This window comes from Schistocerca serialis, chromosome 2 (genome assembly GCF_023864345.2).
Source record: "Schistocerca serialis cubense isolate TAMUIC-IGC-003099 chromosome 2, iqSchSeri2.2, whole genome shotgun sequence".
Lineage (NCBI taxonomy): Eukaryota > Metazoa > Arthropoda > Insecta > Orthoptera > Acrididae > Schistocerca > Schistocerca serialis.
The window spans coordinates 461,856,129-461,882,149 of NC_064639.1; the positions used below are offsets into that span (position 1 = coordinate 461,856,129).

Consider the following 26,021-nt stretch of genomic DNA (forward strand, 5'->3'; position numbering starts at 1 on the left):
GTGCTATTAGTGACAAATATGAATTGTTCTCCAGGATATTTGTCAAATGGAAAGATGTTGTCAGAACAAATGGAGTGCAACAATGATGTTCGACTACTATTGATCCTTAAGAAGTGACATTCGTAAGGCAAAGTATTGCAGGAAATTGAGAAGGAAATAAGTTAAATGACACTTTCCTCGTATGTTACTCTTCTGTGTGAATCTTGAAGTCTTGTGAGAACATGCCTTCTGCTACAAATATGTAACTCACAGTTCCCTGTAAGCACTTACGAAAACCATTATTGTATCCAAACTGAAGCTGTCCAGAAATTCTTAAATAAGATTTGGATTCCGGGACAAATTATCTTCCAGAATCGGTATGAAATATTGTTCTTGTAACTGAAAGATGTTTTTCTCGACCATTGTTACTTTCCATTCAAGTCCCTAAGTAGGTCCTACTTATGCATAGTCTTCTACATGTTACAATTATTTAATTGACCATCATTCCTTCTTATTTAACCCTCTTGCCTGTCTTTGTTGTCATCTGTCTTGTTCAAGCTGTCCTCTGTTTTCTACCTTATGTGCTAAGCCCATGTGGCCATCATTACTTCTACATGTTAAGCTCTTTCACTCCCAGGAGAAAGGAATTTTTAAGGATTCACACAAAAGTCTAATTTGGGTTATAGAGAGGTGGCAGGATGGAACAAAATGGAAATTAGTACTTGCTGGAGCATGAAATGTCAGTGGAAACAGTACAGTAACTTCACATATCTCTAATGCTTTTATTTCTGGCTCATGTTTTCTATATCAAGACTACACATAAAATATTATCCATAAAATTACAAACTTAACAGCTCACTTTAGAGGCATTTCTTCATGAGGTCACATTACAGTTGAAACTGGAAAGAACACATTAAAATTTTAATGTGTACAAGTAGAAATTTAATTCAGTGATCCATTTGTAGTAGGCATAGAAAAACAGCAAGGCATAATTCCCAAACAACACACACCCTTTGTCATGGCAAAAAGGTTTAGATGATTTTGCTCTTCCAACACATTACACTTATGGGTTTCATTCTTCAACATACGCCACAGATCCTATGATACTGCCAATAAGCACTTGTCATAAGCAAAGCACAGTCAAGTTACACTATGTGTTTTATCTTAGTGTTCACTTCTGAAAGTCCAAAAAGTTATCAGTTTTATTTTTTTTATTAAAAATAATTACAAAATAATTTTACACACGTCATCAGAATTGACTGGGATGGTAGGGATTTTACCTAAAGTCTAGTTTAGAACGAGCAGTCGCTCCGAGTATCACAGCAATAAGATAACAAAAAGCTTACTTTATAACATATTCACAATAAAATAAATAAGGCTCTTGCATGATGTGAGATCTTTGCAGAATGATATGTATACACCAGAAATTCTGATTTTTCTTATGAAAACTATTTTATATACAATACAATATGAAAATTAATATCTCCACAATGTCCCATAAAATTTTTGTGGATTTCATTTCATTTTATGAAAATACAAAAATATTTTCTTGTATAACAAACATAGTACATCAATTCTATCTCAGCGCTCTGTATGCCAGTCCTTTGAGATTCACATTATAATGTGAAGGCAGCTGAAAAGAAAAAGAAAATTTTATTTCAATCAGAAACTGATTCACAAACAAGAAAGTATAACATATAAAATAATGTAAAATAATACGAAAAGCAAGGTCGAGGGTGGTCTCCCACCAAAAAGATAACCTTCAGTTGAAAGTACTAAGAATAGCTACTTGGGAAAAATGGGATAACTAAGACATTTTTTACAATGTACATAAACTGTGAAAATACAATTCAAATGGGGTGCAACAGCATCCTTTGTGTGGTTGTGGTCCAGGCTTTCCAAGTTTTCTCAGTAAATGACAAACTGCAAAGCTACCAACCCATTGCTTTACTTAGCACAATATATAAATCTTTGGAAAGAATACTGTATAAAAGAATCAGCCACAAAATTTTCAGCCAAAACCTGCATGCTGCAGTTGCACAAACCAGGTTTTCTCACTAACCAACTTTTATTGAAGCGGTTTCAAAGCAAACAAAAGACATCAACTGTATTTATAGATCTAATAGTAACAATGGCTTATGATACTGAGAGAAAGCAAAGGGTGACATTCAAACTTTTGCAGTTCATACAATGTCTGGAATTTGGAAACCACTGATGAAGTTTCCAATTTTAAATGGTCAATAACGTCCCCTAATCAAGCTTTATGAGTGGCTTCCTTAAGGATTAGTGCTAACCCTTATTCTACTTTCCCTCTATATAGCAAAACAGAACTATGACAACATCACGGAAATCTGGATATGCTGACAATTGGGATCTTGCTGCAAGCCAGAAAGACCTGGGCATTACTGAGCCTGTCTTGACTGAAGACCTACAAATTGATGGCAAATACATCCATAACTGAAGGTTACAGCCAAGTGCTGCCTAAACAGAATTAACCAGTTTCCACCTTAACAACAGCTCATCAACAAGGAAATAAAGATATATTTTGAAGGGAAACAGTGAAGCATAACAAAAGTCCACATTATCTAGGGGTCACCCTTGATAGGACACTCAGCTTTAAAGAGAAGTTGCTGAAAATTGCCACTAATATGGAGACAAGAAACAGAATCTTGCAGAAACTTTGTGGTATGGCAAGGAGTTCATCAGCTCAAACTCTAAGAACTTCTGCCCTAAAACTGGTGTATGCTGTGGGAGAATACTGGGCTGCAGTCTGGTACAACAGCCCATACACCAGACTTGTCAACACACAGCTCAACAAGACTATTACTGTGCATCAGGAGGATTCCATCTAACAGCTGTCCAAAATGCTGAGGGCAGTTGGTGGATCCGACAGTGGAAACATCCCACATCTCCTCTGCCGAAGAAATCCAAAGCTGTTCACACAAGTTCCAATGAGGCCATGACAACCTCCTTGTTCAACTGCAGAGTCCCTGTTTTTGTCCCGTTCCTCGTGTGTGAAACCACAATCAATGTGCAACACTATGAAGACACTTTGCAGGAACTGTGACATGCCATAAATTCAAAACATCCAGGAATGCTGCAGACAGAATCATCACATTGCATGATAATGCCAAACCCACACTGCATCAGTGATTTTCTTGAGAAACACTGTAACATCCTCCATTCAGTCTGGATCTTATACAGTGTGATTTTCACTTCTTTGGTGACCTGAAGAAAGGCTTGTGGACATCAGCTTCAGTCAGATGAGGAAGTGCAAGAGTGACCATGGTTGTTGATCTGTCAGCAGCTGACCGAAGTCTACAAAATAGGAATTGATCATCTCATAGCCCACAGGCATAAATTTCTTAATTTGCGTGGCGTTTACATTTGAATGGAACCATTCCATGGTCCCATTGTGGTGGGTGTTCAATTCTCATTTCACTGACGTTTATAATATTAGATCTACGTACCCAATGGAGCTGGCTCTTTTGGGCTGCTAATTTATTAGATGTGTATTTAATTCAGAGTATTTCCTACTTTACTGATTACTCTAATCCCTTTTTTGCCATGCTTTATGCAAAGCCTGAGAATTATTAACACACGGCGTATAAAAAAAAAAAAATATCATCTGATCTGGCACATCTATATTTCTGAAACTAATAAATGTATATGATGAATTTTGTTTTTTGATGAACAGGAAACTAAAAAAATAATTTTTTTTTATATCTTTCAATGTTCCCCCCTTGAGATGCATAGCATATATCAATGCAATATTCAAATAGTTGCCACACTGCAGCAAGCTTGTCTTGATTTTCAGCTTCTACAGATGCTGTTATGCGATTCTCAGTTCAGTCATCATTGTTGGTAACACAGGCACAAAGACAGAGTCTTTTATAAACTCCCACAAGAAATAATCAAGCACAGTCAGGTCTAGTGACCTTGAAGGCCAGTAAAGCAAAGCTGAATCATTTCTTGATCCATCATTCAGTAATAATTGGCTGTAACAATTCCTACACTTCCAGATGCCAGTGTGGCGGTGCCCCATCCTGTTGGTAAATGAAGTCATTCGAATCAGTCTCCAACTGTGGGAAAAGAAAGTTCTCAAGCATATCAAGATACATTTGACGTCTGTGTCAGACATTTGGGGACGGCCTGGTGATTTGCCTTTACACAAACAACCTGTTTCTTGGAACTATTCATGCCATCGTCTAAAGCTCTGTGCTGTAGGAGGATCCACACCACACCACACCACACCACACCCACTGACCAGTTGGTACTGACTGAAGTGGGCACACACTGCTGCTACCTGGCAGGAACCACGAGAGTTTGCTCTTTCCAACAGCACATTGTTCATGCAAATATCTCAAATAATATAATAGTTATGATTATTTTAAATCAGATAATTCTTTTTGATACAACATGTATAATATAAGCATTATAACAAAGTTTAAATCATACTACTACTTTTAATTTGTATAACTTCATAAAACAGAGAACAATGTGTCAAAAGTTGCACTTTTGGCAACAGATGTCTTAATGGCTACAAAGCAATAAAAAACAACAAATGGGACACAGATTCTTTTTACATGTGGAAGTCAGTGTACATGCTTCTTCGGCATGAAATACTGCATAAATACTACTCCTTTATGAGCAAGGTGCAATTAGCTTATGACATTTGATTCATCAGTTTTTGCTCTGCTTACATTTATTTTACAATTGTTCATGTCACTTTATATTTTACTAACACATGGGACTCAAATATATACTATATTGTAGATTATACAGAAAAACAATTATTTGTTGTTGTGGTCTTCAGTCCAAGACTGGTTAGATGCAGCTCTCCACACTACTGCAACCTACATCCCTCTGAATTTGCTTAATGTATTTATCTCTTTGTCTCCCTCTATGATTTTTAACCCCCCCCCCCCACCACATTTTGCCTCCAGTACTAAATTGATGATGCCTTGATGTCCCAGGATGTGTCCTACCAAACAATCCCTTCTTCTAGTCAGGTTATGCCACAAATTTCTTTTCTCCTCAATTCTATTTAGTGCCTCCTCATTAGTTATGTGACCTACCAATCTAACTTCGTCACTCTTCTGAAGCACCACACTTCAAAAGCTTCTATTCCCTTCTTGTCTGGACTATTTACCATCCATGTTTCATGTCCATACATGGCTACACTCCATACAAATACTTTCAGAAAAGACTTCCTGATACTTAAACCTATATTCGATGTAAACAGATTTCTCTTCTTCAGAAACTATTTTCTTGCTATTGCCAGTCTATATTCTATATCCTCTCTAGTTTGACCATCATCAGTTATTTTGCTTCCCAAACAGCAAAACTCAACTACTTCTTTAATTGTCTCATTTGCTAATCTAATTCCCTCAGCAGCACTTGATTTAATTCGACTACTTCAATTTATCAGGGTGTATATGTGGACAAGGGAAAAAAATTGCCAGATTTTCCCAGATTTATTGGTTAAAAAATACACCTTTTCCCAGGCGAAAATACACTTTTTCTGTGTTAAGTGACAGTATTCTTTCAAATGGAACTGTACAATTTATCAGTCCTTGGAATGATACTGTTTTATACACTGGTGTAGAACTTCCTGGAACTTTATAAAATGAAGTCCAGCAAAAGCATGAGATCAAAAAGTAGTAGTAGTAGTAGTAGTAGTAGTAGTAAAAACCTTCCTGGCATATTAAAACTGTGTGCCCGACCGAGACTCGAACTCGGGACCTTTGCCTTTCGCGGGCAAGTGCTCTACCATCTGAGCTACCGAAGCACAACTCACGCCCGGTCCTCACAGCTTTACTTCTGCCAGTATCTCGTCTCCTACCTTCCAAACTTTATAGAAGCTCTCCGCTGCAGAGTGAAAATCCCATTCTGGAAACATCCCCCAGGCTGTGGCTAAGCCATGTCTCCGCAGTATTTTTTCTTTCAGGAGTGCTAGTTCTGCAAAGTTCGCAGGAGAGCTTCTGTAAAGTTTGGAAGGTAGGAGACGAGATACTGGCAGAAGTAAAGCTGTGAGGACCGGGCGTGAGTTATGCTTTGGTAGCTCTTATGGTAGAGCACTTGCCCGCGAAAGGCAAAGGTCCCGAGTTCGAGTCTCAGTTGGGCATACAGTTTTAATCTGTCAGGAAGTTTCATATCAGCGCACACTCCGCTGCAGAGTGAAAATCTCATTCTAGTAGTAGTAGTAGTAGTAGTAGTAGTAGTAGCATGAAATTTGTTATAAATTCAGAATCATCATATTCTTCCTTATAATTTGTGTGATGTCCCAGTTTCTTCTCCTCGTTCTAACAATCTTGTCATCACAAATTCTGTAACTATTCCTGCCATTCTCAAACCTTGTTCTCCTGTTAACTTCACTAACCCTGCCAGAATCACCAGTTTATTTATCCTGTGTTTATTCTCTGGTTAGGTATTATTATGCATTTTTCATGCTATTCCGAGAACAAGAATATAAGTGTCTGCTAACCGAGGATTGTACAGCTGGCCCTTAGTAGTGTAGCATCTGGTGAAAATTTTCTGTCAAAATTTCATTTTCTTGAATACACCGAGAAGATAATATGTAATCTTTCTTACCTTTGTATTCCTGTTATTCATTCATTTCCACTCTGGCAGTCTGAATCTATGGATTTCACTAATAATGAAAATAACGCTATTCATTCGCACACCCAAGTAACCACATAAACAAACAGTGACTGGCATTCACCCATTACAGTTTATTCGGCTCATCTCATATAGCCCAGTTCCCTTTTGTCTGTGGAAAAGTTGTTCTTCTAGATGCGACAGGGATTCTCCTGGCAGAAACATCATGTACACTATGCGTGCATTCAAAAATCAACTTATAATGTGTTCAGATATCAACTTAGTATGTGTTCAAAAACCAACAGAGATGTGTTTCAAAATCATATTTACAATCTATAGACCAAGCTGCCCTTGACACCAGGTGCTTTGTGCAACAAGACTTCTATTTATTTATTTATTTATTTTTTTCCTCCAAGAATGTGAATTTGGTGTCCCCTGAAATTGTACCTGTACGCTGCAAAATTTCGTATCACGATGCGCTGCATATTTTCATATTACAAAAGTATAAATACAAATTCCATCAAACACAGCACATTAGCTTCCAAAGCATTGAAATCGAGATTGCAATGCTCTTTCGTAAGCCAATCACAGCTTATGACACGTATCTCGCCAGTCAATGACAGCAGATATTCAGAGCAATGGACACATCATGTAGTCAGCCAATAGCAACATCACTGTTAAGCAGTGTGGACACACAAATAGGAAAGGTTAATGGTTTAAATTAATATACATAGTGTATCTACAAGAAAAGCTAAGCTTTCCCATATAATATTGATCTTGAAGATTAATAAGCAAAAGAGGAGCTAAGCTTGCACATGTAATATTGGTCTTTTTATGCATGTGTTACACTTTAAGATACATCACACAAATTTGCCAGTAAAATTTAAAATAATAACATAAATGTCAGGTCTTCCAGACTCAAAATTCTTCTAAGTGGCTGGTCCTCGAAGTGGCAAGTTTTAAATGAGAGTCAAACACTCTGTGATTTAAGAAATTTGTCGCACATTCTTACACATAACATAATTGATCTTGAGTAAAAGGAAATTATCTTTGAAAGAAATGCTTTTCAAACTACCATTCACAATACTTTCCTGCGACCTGTTACAAATAGCATCGTTTCAGTGCCAGAAAGCAGGTATTACTGCACTTGCACAGTTACGATGATGTTTATTTGTGCATATAAAGCATTAAGAGATCTTACATAACATCATAAAAGAAACAGGACATCAGAGGATATTTCAAGAGCATCAGAGGATATTTCAAAAGCATCAGAAATTCGTAAACCATACTTAAATGCATAATTCGGCTTGAAGTGCACATTTGCATGTCCACATTCACACTGAAGTAGGCCACAACCTAATATTACGCTTTTCAGTGGGGTTTTCGTGATGTAAATTTTCTTGGAGTACTACCAGCACTGTACTATTTCATGTTCGGTTCTTTATTACGGCATAATGCCATTCATACCACAGGATGAAAACATGCACTTGAAATTCAGCGAACAGTTGCAACTAGCCTATACTGTGGAATGAAACGCTTCATTTGAAATAAATTGACCATCTCAGTGGAAAAAATTAATAAAAGCCAAATCTTTTTAGCAAACCGACAAAAATAACTTCATTGTTGTGCAAGGCAATTAATGCTTGACTGCCAAAAATGTGGAAATAAAATAAAATCAGAAAACAAACTAATAATATATTTCAGCCTTACGTAATTATGTGATTGTATTTTAATTCACTTTATAGCTCCCGGCCACAGAAATCCATTTTGTTTTCATTTGAGGTGAAAGCTATAAACAAAGCAGAAACAAAAAAATCACTACACATAAACACGAATCATGCGGAGATTACGACCCCCCCCCCCCACACACACACACACACACACAACAACTCAGACTGCTCTGCACACAAATCTGGCAGCTTGGGCGCACCAGAAAAAATTTTCCCGTTAGCATCTGGCTTCAAGTAGCCAGAAGTGGGAGAAGGTACTGCTCATATATGACTGAACTGCACATGTGCAGGAGCCTGCTGGCAACTGCTCAAATGAACCTAATGTAAGCAGCTGTGACGTCATGCTCATCAGAAGCAGTTTGTTGTAATGAAGTACTGCATAGTCTTCATCCCAAGGCCTTTGACACATTTAGCTGTTGGCAGATGCGTGTGTGCATGGTGTTTTGTTGTTGTAAATGGAGCATTTCCTTTACAACTAAAGTTTCATTCTATTCCTTTCTCTCATTTATGTTTTATTGCTACAGTGTTCTTCTGCAGTAGCAGGATACAGTAATGTTCTTCGTTAGAGTATCAGTTCTTACCATTCAAAATCACAAAAATTTAACTGAAATCTAGAACAAAGAAAAATTTCTAAAATTCGGAAAAATTTCTGGGTTATTTCCAGTTTTCTTCCCTGAGGTCAGCCCCTATCAGTTTTTCCATTCTTCTGTAAAGAATTTGTGTTAGTATTTTGTAACCATGACTTATTAAACTGATAGTTCCGTAATTTTCACACCTGTCACCAACTGCTTTCTTTGGAATTCGGATTATTATATTCTTCTTGAAGTCTGACGGTATGTCACCTCTCTCATGCAATTTGCTCAACCCATGGAAGAGTTTTGTCATGGCTGGCTCTCCCAAGGCTATCAGTAGTTCTAACAGAATGGTGTCTACTCCTGGGGCCTTGTTTCAACTTAGGTCTTTCAGTGCTCTGTCAAACTCTTCACACAGTATCATATCTACCTCCTCCTCTTTATCTATGTCCTCTTCCATTTCCATATTATGGCCCTCAAGTATGTACTCCTTCCACCTTTCTGCTTTCCCTCATTTGCTTAGGACTGGTTTTCCATCTGAGCTCTTGATATTCATACAGATGGTTCTCTTTTTGCCAAAGGTTATTTAATTTTCCTGTAGGCAGCATCTATCTTCCCCTAGTGATGTATGTTTCTAAATCCTTACATCTGTCCTCTAGCTGTTCTTGCTTACCCACTTTGCAGTCCCTATCAATCTCATTTTTTACACTTTAGGAAAAGACAGATTGCTACTTACCATAAAGAAGACACATCAAGTTGCAAACAGGCACAATTAAGTGACACTTACATAAAGCTTTTGGCCACAGCCTTCATCAGTAAGAGACAGACACACAAGCAAGCACACCTAATGCACACACAACCACTAACTTCAGCATCTCGAGTCAGAATACAGCAAGTGGGATGCAAGCAGCAATCCAAAAGGGGGCGGGGAAGGGGAAGGGATGGTGTACCAGTGGGGAGAGAGACAAATGCTGTCTGGTGGAGTGTGCAGGCACTAGAACGCTAACAGGCACAGTGTCAGGAGGTTGTGGGGCAGGGACATAGGAAAAAATTAGCAAAATAGGGAGGACTGGGGAAAGGCAGGTGGATGCATTGGCAGAGGTCTGCAAATAAACATGTGGGAGATGAGAATGGCAAGGAGATGATAGCACAGAGGGGGTGGAAACTGTTGGGTGCAGGGTGTGAGGACAGTATATTACTGTAAGTAGTGGCTGGGATAGTTATGGGAGTGGAGAATGTGTTGTAAAGATAACTCCCATGTGAGCAATGCGGAACAGCTGGTGCTGGAGGGAAGAATCCAGATGGCTCAGGTTGTGAAGCAGTGATTAAAATCAAGTGTGTTATGTTCAGCAGCATGTTATGCCACAGGGTAGTCTACTTTGCTCTTGGCCACAGTCTGGTGGTGGCCGTTCATCCTGGTCAACAGAAAAAGCTGTGCCATGATTGCAGCAGAGCTGGTAAACAATATGGCTGTTTTCACAGGTGGCCTGACCAAAATGGGTAAGATAAACCTGTGACAGGGCTGGAATAGAAAGTGCTGGATGGGTCTGTTGGGCAGGTTTTGCACCACAGTCTTCCTCAAGGATTGGGATTGGGAGTGGTGTAGGGTTGGACATGGATGTTGCAGAGGTTGGATGGGCAACGGGACACTACTTTAGGAGGGGTAGGAAGTATCTCAAGTACAATGTCCCTCATTCTAGGGTATGATGGTAGGAAATCAAAGCCCTGGCGAAGGATGTGGTTTAGTTGTTCCAGTCCAGGATGGTAATGGGTGATGAGGGGTACATTCCTTTGTGGCTAGTTCTTTAGGGTGGTGGGAGGATTGGGAGTGTGAGGGGGAAATGGCACAGGAGATGTGTTTGTGGACTTGGTCTGGGGGATAGTGCCCATCTGTGAAGGCCTTGGTGAGGCCTTCAGCATGGCCAGGCTGTAAGGGAGGGATTTTTTGATGTGAAAGGGATGACAGCTGTCAAAATGCAGGTACTATTAGTGGTTGGTGTGTTTAATGTGGACAGAGGTGCAGATGAATTCATCAGATAAGAAAAGGTCAACATCTAGGAAGGTGGCATACTGGGTTGAGGAGGACTACGTAAAGCGGATGGGAGAGAAGGTGTTGAGGTTGTGAAGGAAAGAAGGTATGGTGTTCTGACACTGACTCACAATTCCTCCTCCTTTCTGATGCCTCCATCTGCACCTCTGTCCACATTGAAACCACTAACAGTACCTGCATTTTGACAGCTGTCATCCCTTTCACACCAAAAAAATCCCTCCCATACAGCATGACTACCCAGGGACAGTTTACCTGTACTGACAAGAACTGCCCAGCTCAGTATGCAGAGGGTCTCACCAAGGCCTTCACAGACAGGCACTATCCCCCAAACCTAGCCTGCTGACAGATCTCCCATGCTATTTCTCCTCACACCACCAATAACCAGCCACAATGGAGTGTCCCTTTTATCACCCAATACCACCCTGGACTGGAACAACTGAATCACATCCTTCATGAGGGCTTTGATTACCTATCATCATGCCCTGAAATGAAGGGCATGCTACCCAAGATACTTCCCACCTCCAAAACATCCTAGTCCATCCCTATGCCACCTCTCAACCATCGCTGCGAGGATAATATCCTTGGGGAAGACCCAGGTGCAAAACTTGCACAATCCATCCACCCAGCACTGGCACAGGTTTATCCTACACCATCAGGCCAGGCTACCTGCGAAAACAGCCATGTCATTTACCATCTTTGCTGAAATCATTGCACAGCTTTTTCTATTGGTATGACTACCAACCAGCTGTCCACCAGAATGAATGGCCACAACCAAACTGTGGCCAAGAGTAAAGTGGACCACCCTGTGGCACAACATGCAGCTGAACATAAAACACTTGATTTCAATCACTGCTTCACTACCCGCTGTCTGGATCCTTCCCTCCATGACCAGCTTTTCTGAACAGCGCAGAATGGTGTTGTCCTTACCACACATTATCCGCTTCCATAATTATTCTGGTATCAACAACGGTAACATACTGTCCTCACATCCTCCACCCAACAGTTTCTACCCCCTCTGTTCTATCATCTCGTCCCCATTCTACATCTACATCCATACTCCGTAAGCCACCTGATGGTGTGTGGCGGAAAGAAGGATTGTCGATATGCTTCTGTGTGGGCTCTAATCTCTCTGATTTTATCCTCATGGTCTCTTCGCCAGATATACATAGGAGGGAGCAATATACTGCTTGACTCTTCGGTGAAGGTATGTTCTCAAAACTTCAACAAAAGCCCGTACCGAGCTACTGAGCGTCTCTCCTGCAGAGTCTTCCACTGGAGTTTATCTATCATCTCCGTAACGCTTTCGCAATTACTAAATGATCCTTTAACGAAACGCACTGCTCTCCGTTGGATCTTCTCTATTTCTTCTATCAACCCTATCCCACACTGCTGAGCAGTATTCAAGCAGTGGGCGAACAAGTGTACTGTAACCTACTTCCTTTGTTTTCGGATTGCATTTCCTTAGGATTCTTCCAATGAATCTCAGTCTGGCATCTGCTTTACCAACGATCAACTTTATATGATCATTCCATTTTAAATCACTCCTAATGCGTACTCCGAGATAATTTATGGAATTAACTGCTTCCAGTTGCTGACCTGCTATTTTGTAGCTAAATGATAAGGGATCTATCTTTCTATGTATTCGCAGCACATTACACTTGTCTACATTGAGATTCAATTGCCATTCCCTGCACCATGCATCAATTTGCTGCAGATCCTCCTGCATTTCAGTACAATTTTCCACTGTTACAACCTCTCATCTACTACATGTTTATTTGCAGCCCTCTGTCAGTGCATCTGCCCATCTTTCCTCGCTCCTCTCCTATTTTGTTTATTTTTCCCCATATCTCCCTGTCTCTCAACCTCCTGATGCTGCACCTGTTGGCATTCTAGTTCCTGCACATTCCACCAGTCAGCAATCATCTCCCATCGCACCTGTACACCATCCCTTTGCCTTCCCCTTCCACACCCCCTACATCTTTCTTCCCACATGATGTTGCATTCTGGCCTGAGATGCTGGAGTTGGCAGTGTTATGTGCATGAGGCATGCTTGCTTGCGTGTGTGAATGGTGTGCATGTGTCTTTCATTGATGAAGGCCGTGGCCAAAAGCTTTATGTAAGTGTCTTTTAATTGTGCCTGTTTGCAATCTAATGTGTCTTCTTTACAGTAAGTAGCAATCTGTCTTATCCTATAGTGTGGATTTTGGTATCCACCACTATTAAATCTCTGCACCGAGCAGTGGCACGCTCCAAATGCACAACCAAGGAATGCATTGTTGGCTGCACTTTGCGCGCGGCCCGCTGCTAACATTTCAGGTTGCCTTCGTGTGCATGTGTTTTTCAAACCACAGTGATTGGCCGCCCAGAGTATACGGCGACCATAGCCGCCAGCTCCATTAACTGTGGAGCCTTATTTGACACCGCTACTGATGTCTACAAGCCAGCTCTCATCATGCCATGTTCTAATCCACAATTTGGAAGTGCTATGCTGAGGTGGACCTGCTGTTCAATGTGGATTTGGTTGTGAACTGGGCTTTGAATCCGTATGGTACACTGGAAGTTGGGCTTCAGCTTTCACTAGGCTTGGTACGTTAATTCCATTGGAATTCTGCATTTCACTGCACTTCCTGGATACTGGTATAACCACCGTCAATTTATATAATTTTCCATAAAGTGTTCATCTACAACTTGGCACTCGGTAACAGAATTATTTGTACCAGTGTTGTGTCAAAGCTGTAGAACGGTGATATATTTATTGTATTATCAGGGAGTATATGCAGATAAGGAAAAAAAAATTCCTTGATATCCTGGTTGAAAAATATACTTTTTCTGGCTAAGTGACAGTAGGTTTTCCATAGATTTTTCCCCTCGGAACTGTAAGACTTATCAGTCCTTTGAATGATTAATGTTTTATACACTGGCATAGAACTTGCTGGGGGGGGCGGGGGGAGGGGGGGGGGGGGGGGGCAAGAGAAGTTTTGGAAAGACCCTTGATGTGCAGCAACATATACACTGCATATTTTTGTATAATGAAAGTATAAATTTGAACTGCACCAAACACAGCACGTTAGTTTCCGGTGTATAGAAATTGAGATTGCAACATACTTTTGTAAGCCAGTCATATCACATGCCACGTGATCTCGCCAGCCGAAGACAGCAGATATTCAGAAAATAGGACACGTGTTATAGTCAGCCAATAGCAAGATCATTGCTATGTAGCATGAACACACAAAGAGGAAAAGTTAATGGTTTACATTAATAAACATAGTATAGCTACAAGAAAAGCTAAGCTTTGACATATAATATTGGTCTCGAAGATTTATAAGCTACAAGAGAAGCTGAGCTTCCACATGTAATATTGATCATTTTTTGTGTGTGTTATACTTTAAAATACCTCACACAAATGTGCCAGTAAATTTAAAATAATGACATAAATGTTTGGTCTTCTGGACTCGAAATTCTGGTAAGTGGCTGGTCCTCAAAACGTTCAGTTTTAAATGTTCTGTGATTTAAGAAACTCGTCCCACTTTCTCACACGTAACATAATTTACCTTGCATAAAAATAATTTGCTTTGAAAGTAATGCTTTTCGAACCACCGTTCGCAATACTATTCTGTGACTCTTAGAAATAGGTTCGATTTAGCAGTTCCCAGAGAGCGCCAGAAAACAGGCATTATTGTGCATGTGCAGCTGCAGTGGTGTAGGAAGCCCACATATTCATATGTATAAAGCACTAAGAGAGCTTACATTACACCATAAAAGAAATAGATCATCAGAGGATACTCCAAGAGCATTGGTGTGTTTTTTGGGATGTAAATTTTCTTGGAGTACCAGTATGTACTATCTCATATTTGGTTCTTTATTATGGCATAATGCCATACATGGCAGAAGATGAAAACATGCACTTGAAATTCAGCGAACAGTTGGAACTAGCCAATACTGTACCAGCACAACAAGGCCATTTTGTTTGATGTATCAAGGCCAGATTAGTCAATAATTCAGATTGTTGCCCCTGCCACTACTGAAAAGGCTGCTGCCCCTCTTCAGGAACCACACATTTGTCTGCCCTCTCAATAGATACCCCTCCACTGTGGTACAGCTATCTGTATTGCTGAGGCACACAAGCCTCCATAGTTCATGGACACATCTAATTCTTACATTGCATATGAGTTTAATAGATGGTAAACTTCCTCACTATTAAGTAAGCTAGTACTGCTCCAACTGTCAGATGATAACACAGAAGCAAGCTGCAGCAACTGTACATGTTAGACTATGGTAGTATAATGAGCATAGGCTGTAATTTTCCAAATATAATTAGCACAACTACATACTGCCTGAAGGACTCATTAAGAACTTGACTCACCTCGCATAAAAATTTAACTACTTTTATATTTTTGTTTTTCATTCAGCCCTGAACTATCCACAGCAGACTGTCAAAAGTACATGAACACACATCACCCAAATAAAATGAAAATATGCCTTAATTAATCAATACTTACATTGGCACCAATTCGAGATAAATAACGATTTCGAATATGGAAGTCCGAATGCGGCTGAAGCAAGTCGTGGGGAGTTATATCTGACATTGAACCCGATGCCAATAGCTTTTCTCGTTCCAGAACTTCAGCAGCCCTGAAATGACATTTTTTTGTGAAATAGGTAGCAATGGAAAAACACACATCTTATCCAGAATGCATGTTACAAGTTTAGAGCAACTGTTTGCATGATATAGGACGAACTACACATTGGTGTTCAGTAAGCTAGTTCTATATAACAGCCTGTTCTTTTCATTTTGTGGCACTGATAATTACAACTGCCTTCAGCACTATCTAAAACACAAAAGACCTATTGTTTGTTTTCTTGTTTATTGATTAAAGGTGATTAGAGACTTTGCCTGTTGTGTACAGATGGAGGAGGAAATGGCCAAACAGTTGGAAGCCGTGTTGGCCATGAACAACAGGCTTCAGGCTGCTGTCTTCTGGATGGCAGAGGGGTTGAGGCATCTGAGATGAAAGCTTTGGCACCTCTGGAGCTTTTAGTGCTGCGTGGGATTCGTGATGCCTCTGTGCTTACTGATTCACACGTCCCTGACAGTGATTGGATGAATAGTGGTGTGGCTGTGGATCTCTGAGCAGAAGTCGAAAGTAGGTACCAGCCACACAGCTGTCCCCTTACATATTAAAAGCAGATTTGAGGCATTGCCTGCAGCTGAAAGTACAACTGAACCAGCAAGGGGCCTGTTGGCACTGTGGCCGAAGCTCCTCCAAAAGCCCAAAAAGTTGGGACTGCTTGTCACTGGGAGCTCCAACGTTAGGTGGGTGATGGAGCCCCTCAGTAAAACAGCAGCCAGGTTGGGGAAGACCAGTGCTCACTCTATTTGCCTGCCACAAGGTCTCAGCCACGATACTGAGGAGGCTTTGCCAGCAGCAACTGAGAAAACTGGGTGCACCCACCTGCAAATCGTAGCTCACGAAGCCGATGAATGATATCTGCTGCAGGGATCCCAGATGGCTGGCTGATTTGGTGAAGACAGCCTTGCCTGCGGGGTGGGAAGAGAGCTATTGTTTTGCAGTACTGTTGGCGGAACCAATGGTGGCCCTCTGGTTCAGAGCAGAGTGGAAGGTCTACACCAGAGGCTCAGATGATTCTGCGAAGGTATCAGATGCAAATTTCTCAGCCCGCAGAATCAGGAGGAGAATTGCAGGGACAAGTGTGCACTACATGCAGGAAATGACTAATAGGATATTGGAGTATGTGTGTCATGCACATATGGGTTTTTTAGGATAGAGAAATCCCTCCACAGGCCCAATAAGATGCCTTCAGTGTTCACACAGAGTAGTATTCATCATAGCAGATTGGAAAAAGAAAATGACAATACAGTAGCACTTAAGTGGAGGAGCATCTACAGAAAGATCCCGAAACTAATGTAGATTATAAAAGGTAACAATGGATACACAGAGCATGGGATGGAAAGCCGGCTGGAAGCAGAGGTTGATAGCAATGAAATGCTAAACTTTGACTGGAATATTCACCGCAAAGATAAGTAACTATGGTGGTGGAGGCATATTTATAGCAATAAAAAGTACGATAATATCTAGTGAGATTAGTACAGTGTCAGGATGCAAAATAGCCCCAGTGAAAAGTGTTAAAGGTGGATCAAACATGGTCGTCGGATGTTTTATAGACCCCCTGCCTCAGTAACAGTAATGGTGGAACAGTTGAGGGGAAACTTGGAGAACATATCACGTAAATTTCCTGGCCATGTTGTAGATAATCTACCAACTATAGATTGGGAAACTCAAGTGATTAGGACAGGTGATAGGGACAGAGATTCATCTGAAACTGTTTTAAATGCCTTATCAAAAATTACCTTCAGCAGTTAAACAGGGAATTGACACTGCGTAATGGGTGGTGGAAAAACTGTGTTTAGGAAACTGAGGTTTCTTGGAAATCAGTTTACCAAGAAAAAAGAGGAAGCAGCTCGAAACGAAGAACATAAGCCCTCAGCTTCAGCATCAAAACATGGGACAGCAGAATTGTACAGGTGCGTGAGTGATGCTGATGGATTCTACTGGAGTCGGACTTGTTGATTTAGAGCTTCACTGCCAGGCTAAAAAGTTTTCATGTTCATGCGTTAGCTGTAAAAATACAGAATGCATGATTGTTGTTGAAGAAAGAAGAGTGGGAATAGCTTGTGATATTAAATTAATTTGTAATTCATGTGGCAATGAATTTTCATTTTCCTCCTCCAAAAAAAAATGACACTGGTACCTATGAAAGCAATTGTAGGTTAGCATATGCTCTGAGATGCCTTGGAAAGGGCAGGAAAGGAGGTAATTTATCGTGTGGTTTTCTGAACATGCCTCCACCTTGTGCAAGGTTTGAAAAAATAAATAAAGAAATGTCTGATGCTGTATGTGATACTGCCAAAGTTTCCATGAAGAAAGCAGTGGAGGAAATGGTTCAAATAAACCAAAAAGAAATAGATCATGGGGTAGATATTCATGACAGTGAATCTCCTACAAATGTTACTGACCTGTGTGTGTCTGTAGATGGAACATGGATGAAAAGGGGTCACACAACCACTGTATGGAGTTGCATCTGTTATTGGTATTGACTCAGGTAAAGTTAGAAATTATGTCTAAATACTGCCACCAGTGTGCAACAGGGAAAATGTCCAATAATGAAGACAGTGAGAGACTGTGGCAAGTAAAGCATGCGATAGCATGCTCTAGAAAATATAGTGGCTCAAGTGGGGGCATGGAGGCTGCTGGAGTTGTGAGGATGGTCTCCAGATTTGAGGACCAGTATGGTGTTAGATGTACTTAATACCTTGGTGATGGGGACTCCTCTTCATTCAAAGCACTAACAGATAAAAATCCGTACAATACAACAATAGAAAAGTTGGAATGTGTTGGCCATGTCCAAAAGAGGCTTGGTGGCAGGCTTCGTCGCATGCTGGAGGAGAAGAAAGGTGAAGTACTTGAGGATGGAAAACCCCTAGCACAAAAAAGGCAGGCTTACTCTGAAAGAAACTGATTCTCTTCAGTTATTTTATGGGAGAGCTATCAGAAAAAACACACACAATTTAGAGGCAATGAGGTGTGCAGTGTGGGCAATTTTTTTTCCACAAACTATCTACCGACCAAATACCAATGCACAATCTGTGTCCGAAAGATGATTGGTCTAAGTTCAATAACCAGAAATGAGACTTATTTACAAAAATACTCATTATGGGAACCTGTTATGAATGCAATGATGCCAACATTCAGGTTACTGAGGAAGTGTCTTCATGGAAAGGCACAAAATGCAAATGAAAGTCTCAATAATTTAATTTGGATTAGATGCTCAAAAAGGACATTCAGTGGACTTGAAATACTCAAAATAGGTGTATTTGTAGTAGTTTTGTGTTACAATAACGGAAATAATGGCAGAATTGAAATGTTGAAGAGATCCTGGTGTGTTTACAACAAAAGCATTTTACACCATCAAGAACAGCAGGGTCATGAAAACTAACAGATCAGTGTCTTACCTGCAAATACAGGCCAGGCAGATTCGAAGAGGAGAGAAGAGAAGAGAAACCTGGAGGATGAGGAGTATCAATATGGAGGATTTTAAAACTGAGGTAAGCTTATTACATGCAGAAGTATGAGAAGAAAATCTTTGAACCTCATTTTCTCAGTTTTAAATTTTTTACGTTATTGGAAGGTTTTTTCTCAAAAAGTGAATGCGCTAATGCTATGAAATGTTTTGGACTGTTGGCAGTGTGTTACTGCCTCCCTGGAACTAAAAAATATGAGATCCTGCAATTACATTATGATTCTTAGATTATTGTATCGAGAAAAAAAAGTTGATTTTGGATGTGCAAAATTAAAAACTCTGTTAAGGATACAATTTGTACCATAAATTAATAACTAGTTCAGTGGTTTTATAACCTTCTCAGGACATTACAATAAAATTTTCAGATTATTTGCATGAATGGAATCTGAATTATGCTTTTTATAAAACAGACAACAAAAAAATTAAAAATTCAAATTTCTGGCAAAATATTAATCCTGCATATTTTATTATATTTTCTGTTAAAACACAGCTCTTTTGCTTTACGCATGCAAAATTTTAGATTTGTACATTAACAAATATGGTTCAAATGGCTCTAAGCACTATGGGACTTTAACATCTGAGGTCATCAGTCCCCTAGACTTAGAAAAACTTAAACCTAACTAACCTAAGGACATCACACACAGGATTCGAACCTGCAACCATAGCAGCAGTGGTTCTGGACTGAAGCACCTAGAACCACTTGGCCACAGTGGCTGGCAATAATAAATATGGCTGTAATGATTTTTTAAATAAATGTTTACATTTTCTGTTACATCCCCCCTAAAGCACTTAAAGACAAGTGAAATTGACACACTCTACAGATAATTAAAATGAGACTTAATGTATGAATGGCAAAAATACAGAATTTACTGAAAAAGAGAGGATAAATACATAGCATTTACTGAAGAAAAAGCATCATCACTATGAGAGTGCTGTGTATTACAATTTTCAATATGTTAAAGGCTAAAAGCTTTTTTTGTGCCTGCAATGAACAAATGACTGCCACATCAGTGGTGGTTAGGAAAAAAAAGTAACAAGAAATCAAATATTTTGATACACTTTCAGTTAACTGACTGGAAAGATCATGTAAAAAAAAAAAAAAACATAGTTTCCTCTAACAGAACAGCAAATGTCAGAAATTTAAACAATAAGACATAGCTGAATACTTCAGAACACAAAACAAATGTCAGTAAAGAGCACTAATTTCAGAATAATACTTACAATCTGTTTCTCTCATAAACTTCTCTTTGTGATGGTGTCATGTTGAGTATTCCATTTTTGCTTGCATCAACCACCCATATTCCAACAGCAGTTAATAATGACACTGAAATGAAAATTAACATGAATCACAATATCAAACACAATGGCTTCATTACACACACCAAATCAATAATGTCTCCAGTTCTACGTGAACTGTGTGAATGCTAAATAATAATTGATATGACAAGCATTTGAAAAAAAGTCACTATCTTTAGACCAAAGAGTGGTTCCATGCAGCTCTCCTCATTAGCAAGTCCTCTGCATAATACAGCAAACTGTACCCTTTTGATAAGTCTTGGTATCTTTCTATGATGTTTGCACCCTACATTTCTTTCCATTACCCTGTTCATGATTACTTGTAACCACATGATGTGTACTATCAACCAATCTGTTCTTTTTGTCAAGTTATGCCACAAATTCCTCCTCTCTCCCATTTGATTTTATACCTATTTATAGGTTATCCTATCCACTCAGTGTTGTTCTAGTACCACATTTCAAACGTTTCTATTCTTTTCTTATCTGAACTGTTCATCACCACGTTTCACTTCCATATAAGGCTACACTCCCAACAAAAATTGTTCAAAAAGAGACATCTTACCACTTAAATATGTGCTTTATATTAACAAATCTTTATCACTGGAAAATGCTTTTTCTTGCTGTTGCCAGTATACATTTTATACTCTCTTTATTTCAGCCATTGTCAGTTATTTTCCTACCCAAATAGCAAAACTGTCTACTACTTTAGTGGCTTTTCTTCTCATCTAATGCCCTCAGCACTAGCTGATTTAATTCGATTATACTCCACTACTATTTTCCTTCTTTCCTTTTGTTGACATTCATCAAGTAATCTCCTTTCAAGACTTTATCCATTCCAGTCAAGTGATCTAAGTACCTTGTTCTCAAAGTTTTTATTACTTCTTCTTTACCTTTAATTCACTTTCAAAAATCTCATTTGTATCCTTTACTGCTCACTCTAGGTTCAGATTGAATAACATGGGAGATATGCTGCAACCCTGTCTCGTATGTCAACTAATGCCTCCTTTTCATGTCCTGTTACTCACAACTGCAGTCTGGTTTCATACAAGCTGTAAATGACCCCCTTAGTTTATCTCTCTCCTGAATTTTAGACATCTAAATCAGACAAGAGTGTCAAAAGCTTTCTCTAAACTTACAATTGTTACAGATACAGCTCTGTGTTTCTTCAACACAACTTCTAAGGCAGAGACAAACTTTGTTATCCACGACAGTTATGTTCTGCGGAATCCCCAGAGATACTGAATTCATGTAAATAAAGAGTAATTTTATATGTAAAATATGGGGTTAGAGTCTCGTTTTCTCGCATATTAAATTTAAAATAGTTTCTTACTAATTTTAACCAAAAATAACCATCATCACCTTTGTGAAATACATTTCAATGCAAAATTTATACATTTAAAAAATTAACACAAACACAACAATCCACTAAAATCATTATTTTGTTACCAATGAATTCCTGGCCTGCTCTTGTCGCAACCTTTTAGTGCCCTAGGATTTTGCAAGTTGTGGATCATAAGGGGTTTTAATTTACAATCCCTTGACCATTCCCTCTGAAAAGGGTGTGCCAGGTCTTAGTAGCCTCTAATCCAGATGCTGTTTTTTCTTAAATACAAATGAACATGTAACTAGTCATTCGTTTCCAAAACAAGCCTTTTCATCAACGTTGAAAACATGTTTCGCAGTATAGCCTTTTTCTATCACAATTTCTTTACACCTCTTTTCAAATTCCTCATCTGCCACAGGCACCTCTCCTGTCATTTTAATGTTGTGGAAGCCACAATGATGCTTGAAGCGATCAATCCAACCTGAGCTGGAAGAGAAAGGCGCCGGATTGTCATCTTCTTTTCGTAAATCTTCATACAAGCTCTTAGCTTTAGCTTGAATAGCAGCTCCACAGAAGAGACATGTGTTGTTGGTTGTGGTGCTCTATCACTAGTCACACTTATGTTAGCTGAATAGTTACCAATTTTTTGAATTGGTTCTGAACTGTCATGAACAATTCTCAAAATGGATTCACTAAGCCCCAAAGCACATCGAATGTCAACAACATGCTCATCTTTCTTATAGTGGTTCTTAACATCCCTCTGTTTCTAATGAATATGTCATTCGTACAACCTTCTTTCCCTTGTCATGCACAGTTTCTTTCCTTTTACCTGACATTTTACACACAGACCCCGTCAACTGCAACTTCACAGCTCTAATGATGTGAACTGATGATATACATCTCAACAAACACGTCAGAAGATGAATGTTGAGATGTGTTAATGCATTACTGCTTCAGTGTACTGCTAACAGACTGGACTTAACTAAAACCGCGTATATGTGAAAACACGGATAATGAATCCACATATAACGGGATCTACCTGTATGTTACAGGATTAGTACTGCCTCGCATGTTCCTCCATTTCTCTGAAACCCAAGGTGATCATTCTTGAGGATACCTTCTATCACTCCTTCCTTCTATAGATATTGCTAAATTAAAGTCCCTCAAGCACATTTTTCTGTCTGTCTGAATGCTAATATCAGGAACCACTTTAGTGATTTAGATACAGTTTTTGCTAATAGGTAGACTGATTCATATAAAAAGATTATGTATATAATTTATTACTGCTATGTCAGACAAGTCTTCCTACCATAGATGCTTAGTGCTATCCATGTGCAGCTGGGGCAGGTCACCAGTTTTTCTGTACACAATATTTGTGTTGCAGACAGGCACAACGAAAAGGCACTTACATGTATAGCTTTCAACTAAAGTCTTCTTCAGAAAATGGAACACACACACACACACACACACACACACACACACACACACACACACACACACACACTACCATGATCTCCAGAGGCTCAGACCGATCCAAGCTGCCAGAGATGGCGGTCCTGTGAATGTGAATGTGAGTGTTCTCTCTCTCTCTCTCTCTCTCTCTCTCTCTCTCTGTCTTTCTGTGTGTGTGTGTGTGTGTGTGTGTGTGTGTGTGTGTGTGTGTGTTTTCCATTTTCTGAAGAAGACTTTAACCAAGAGCTACAAGGGTAAGTCAATTACTACCCACAATTTAGTTATATTTTTGTCTATTTCGGTAGTACTGTCATTTTACGTTGATGACACATGCTTTGTTTATTTGTTGTTATAGCTTTGTGATTTTCAAGCTGCTAGGTTAGTTTGGTTATCGCTGCTGTGCTGTTAATCATGGCTGCTCCGCTGCCTATTAGCACCAAAGAAGACCAATGTTCAGTGAACCATTTTTTGTGGTCGGAAGGCGTCTCAAGAGCCAAAATTCATCGGAGACTTTCGGTACAGTACGGGAAACAGTGTTTTGCCACAACAGAGTGTCTACGAATGGACTGAAAAATTCCGAAATGGTACGCATGATGAAGGAGCCGGACGACCACTTACCACCACAAATGAAGAAACCATTGAGTGTTCACGTGAAATGATTCTCTTTGACAGACGATTAACTATTGACGAAGTGCCACATCGTCTGCAAATTAGTCATGGTTCTGCCTACAAAATCATCCACAACAGGCTTGGGTTTCGTAAAGTTTGTGCAAGATGGGTCTCAAAACAACTCACACAGTTGCATAAAGAAACACGCTTGGACATCTGCAAAAAATCATTTGAATCGCTATGGTAGTGAAGGGGGCAACTTCTTAGACAGGATCATTACTGGTGACGAAACATGGATCCATCATTAAGAGCTGGAAAGTAAACGGCAGATTATGGAATGGAAACATCTAAATTCGCCGTGCAAGAAAAAGTTCAAGACCCAACAGTCTGCAGGAAAACTGATGCTTACGGTTTTTTGGGACACACAAAGTCCAGTACTGGGACATTGTGGGGAAAGGGTCACAACAATAAACAGTGTATGTTGCAGTGAGATGCTTACTGCCAGGCAAATGCCTGCAATTCAAAACAAATGCTGAGGATTGCTGTCAAAGGTGTAGTGTTGTTGCATGACAATGCCCGTCTGCATACTGCTGACCACACTGCTGAAACACTTCAGAAACTCAAATTTGAAGTATTGGGTCATCCTCCATATAGACCCGATCTTGCCCCTTCTGACTATCACTTGTTTGGTCCACTCAAAAAGGCATTAAGGGGCTGTCAATTTGCCTCGAACGAAGCAGTGAAAGAAGTGGTGGATTCCTGGCTTGCAGCTCAACCGAGAACCTTCTTTTATGAGGGCATCAGGAAGCTTGTACAACAATGGACCAAGTGCGTTGTAACGCAAGGTGACTATGACGAAAAATGATGTTCCTGTAAGTTTCCTATTTGATTATAATAAAATTTTATAACTACTTTGTGGATAATAATTGACTTACCCTCGTATAATGTGCCACAGTCTTTTTGATGCATCTCTCCACATGTCATCTTTATGGTGAGTAACATTTTATCTTTCCTTACATTGTTGATATTCCAATGTGGAGTTTCCATTGTTTAACATTTGTGTTAGTATTTCATAACCATGACTTGCACTAATGGATTGGTAATATTCACACCTTTTCACTGGAGTTATTCTTCTTTAAGACTGAGGATATTTCACTGGTTCCCTACATCTCGCATACCTAGTGGACCAGTTTTGTAGACGTATGTTCTTCCAACGATCTCAGTAATTATGAATCAGTGTCATCTACTCTAGGTGCCTTGCTTCAATTTAGGTTTTTCTGTGCTTTGTCAAATTCTTCTGGCAGTATCACATATCCTACCTCATCATCTACTTCCTGTTTCCTTTCCATAATACTGTCCTCAAGTTTATTTCCTTTGTGCAGCCTATGTGTTCTCTCTAAGTTTTCAGACTTCCCTTCCTTGTTTAGTATTGGCTTGCCAGCTGAGCTCAATTACAGCTGCTTTCTTTTGCCCAACAGTTTCTTTAATTTTCTTAAAGTAGCATCTATCTTTCCCATAGTTACATATGCTTCTATGGCTTTGCAGATTTCCCCTAGTCACTTCTGCTTTGAACACATACAAGAGTAAATAAAAAATCAGGTTCCTCAATCAGGGTTGCCACAAGTTTCCCCAAGTGAATTTCCCTGATACTTCCCTGATTCCAGACAAGTTTTAGCATTTTTCCCTGACAAATTTTGAGATCTCAGAGGTAAGTAAAGACATAAGTTGATAAAAAATGTAAAGACTTCAGTATTTCTAAATGCTTGAGCAAAAATCTTAAGTATTAACATCAACATCTTTTGTAATGAACTGTTTTTAGATGGAAGAAGCAAGCCAAATGGATTTATGTTTCATTAAGAGCAAAAAAATGGTTCAAATGGCTCTGAGCACTATGGGACTCAACTGCTGAGGTCATTAGTCCCCTAGAACTTAGAACTAGTTAAACCTAACTAACCTAAGGACATCACAAACATCCATGCCCGAGGCAGGATTCGAACTTGCGACCGTAGCGGTCTTGCAGTTCCAGACTGCAGCGCCTTTAACCGCACGGCCACTTCGGCCGGCCATTAAGAGCAATGATGTTATTTTATTTCAATACAACAAAGCACATTTGGCGATACACCAGAGTAAATGGTAAAGAACATTGTCACAGGATTTTTAGGCTTCCACCATATCACTTGCCTCTTCAACACCATCAAAATTATTTGGGTGCAGATCAAATGTTGCATGGCAACAATAAACAAAAGCTTCACTGCGAAAGATATTCAAACACTGTCAAAGGAAGCAGTGGCCCAAATAACTCCAGAAAA

At 39.5% G+C, this 26,021-nt stretch overlaps 1 protein-coding gene across 3 annotated transcripts in view; it reads right to left on the reverse strand.

The window, feature by feature from the left end:
* Positions 1-741: 741 nt before the first annotated feature.
* Positions 742-26,021, reverse strand: part of LOC126457364 (major facilitator superfamily domain-containing protein 1-like) — a 123,467-nt gene continuing 98,187 nt past the window's right edge. For all 3 annotated transcript variants that reach the window (XM_050093604.1, XM_050093605.1, XM_050093606.1), the window contains exons 10-12: positions 20,253-20,355; positions 15,431-15,563; positions 742-1,612 (exon numbers count right to left, since the gene is read on the reverse strand). In XM_050093604.1, coding sequence (XP_049949561.1) covers positions 1,556-1,612; positions 15,431-15,563; positions 20,253-20,355 — 293 coding nt within the window. In that variant the 3' untranslated portion in view covers positions 742-1,555. The remainder of the gene's footprint in view (positions 1,613-15,430; positions 15,564-20,252; positions 20,356-26,021) is intronic.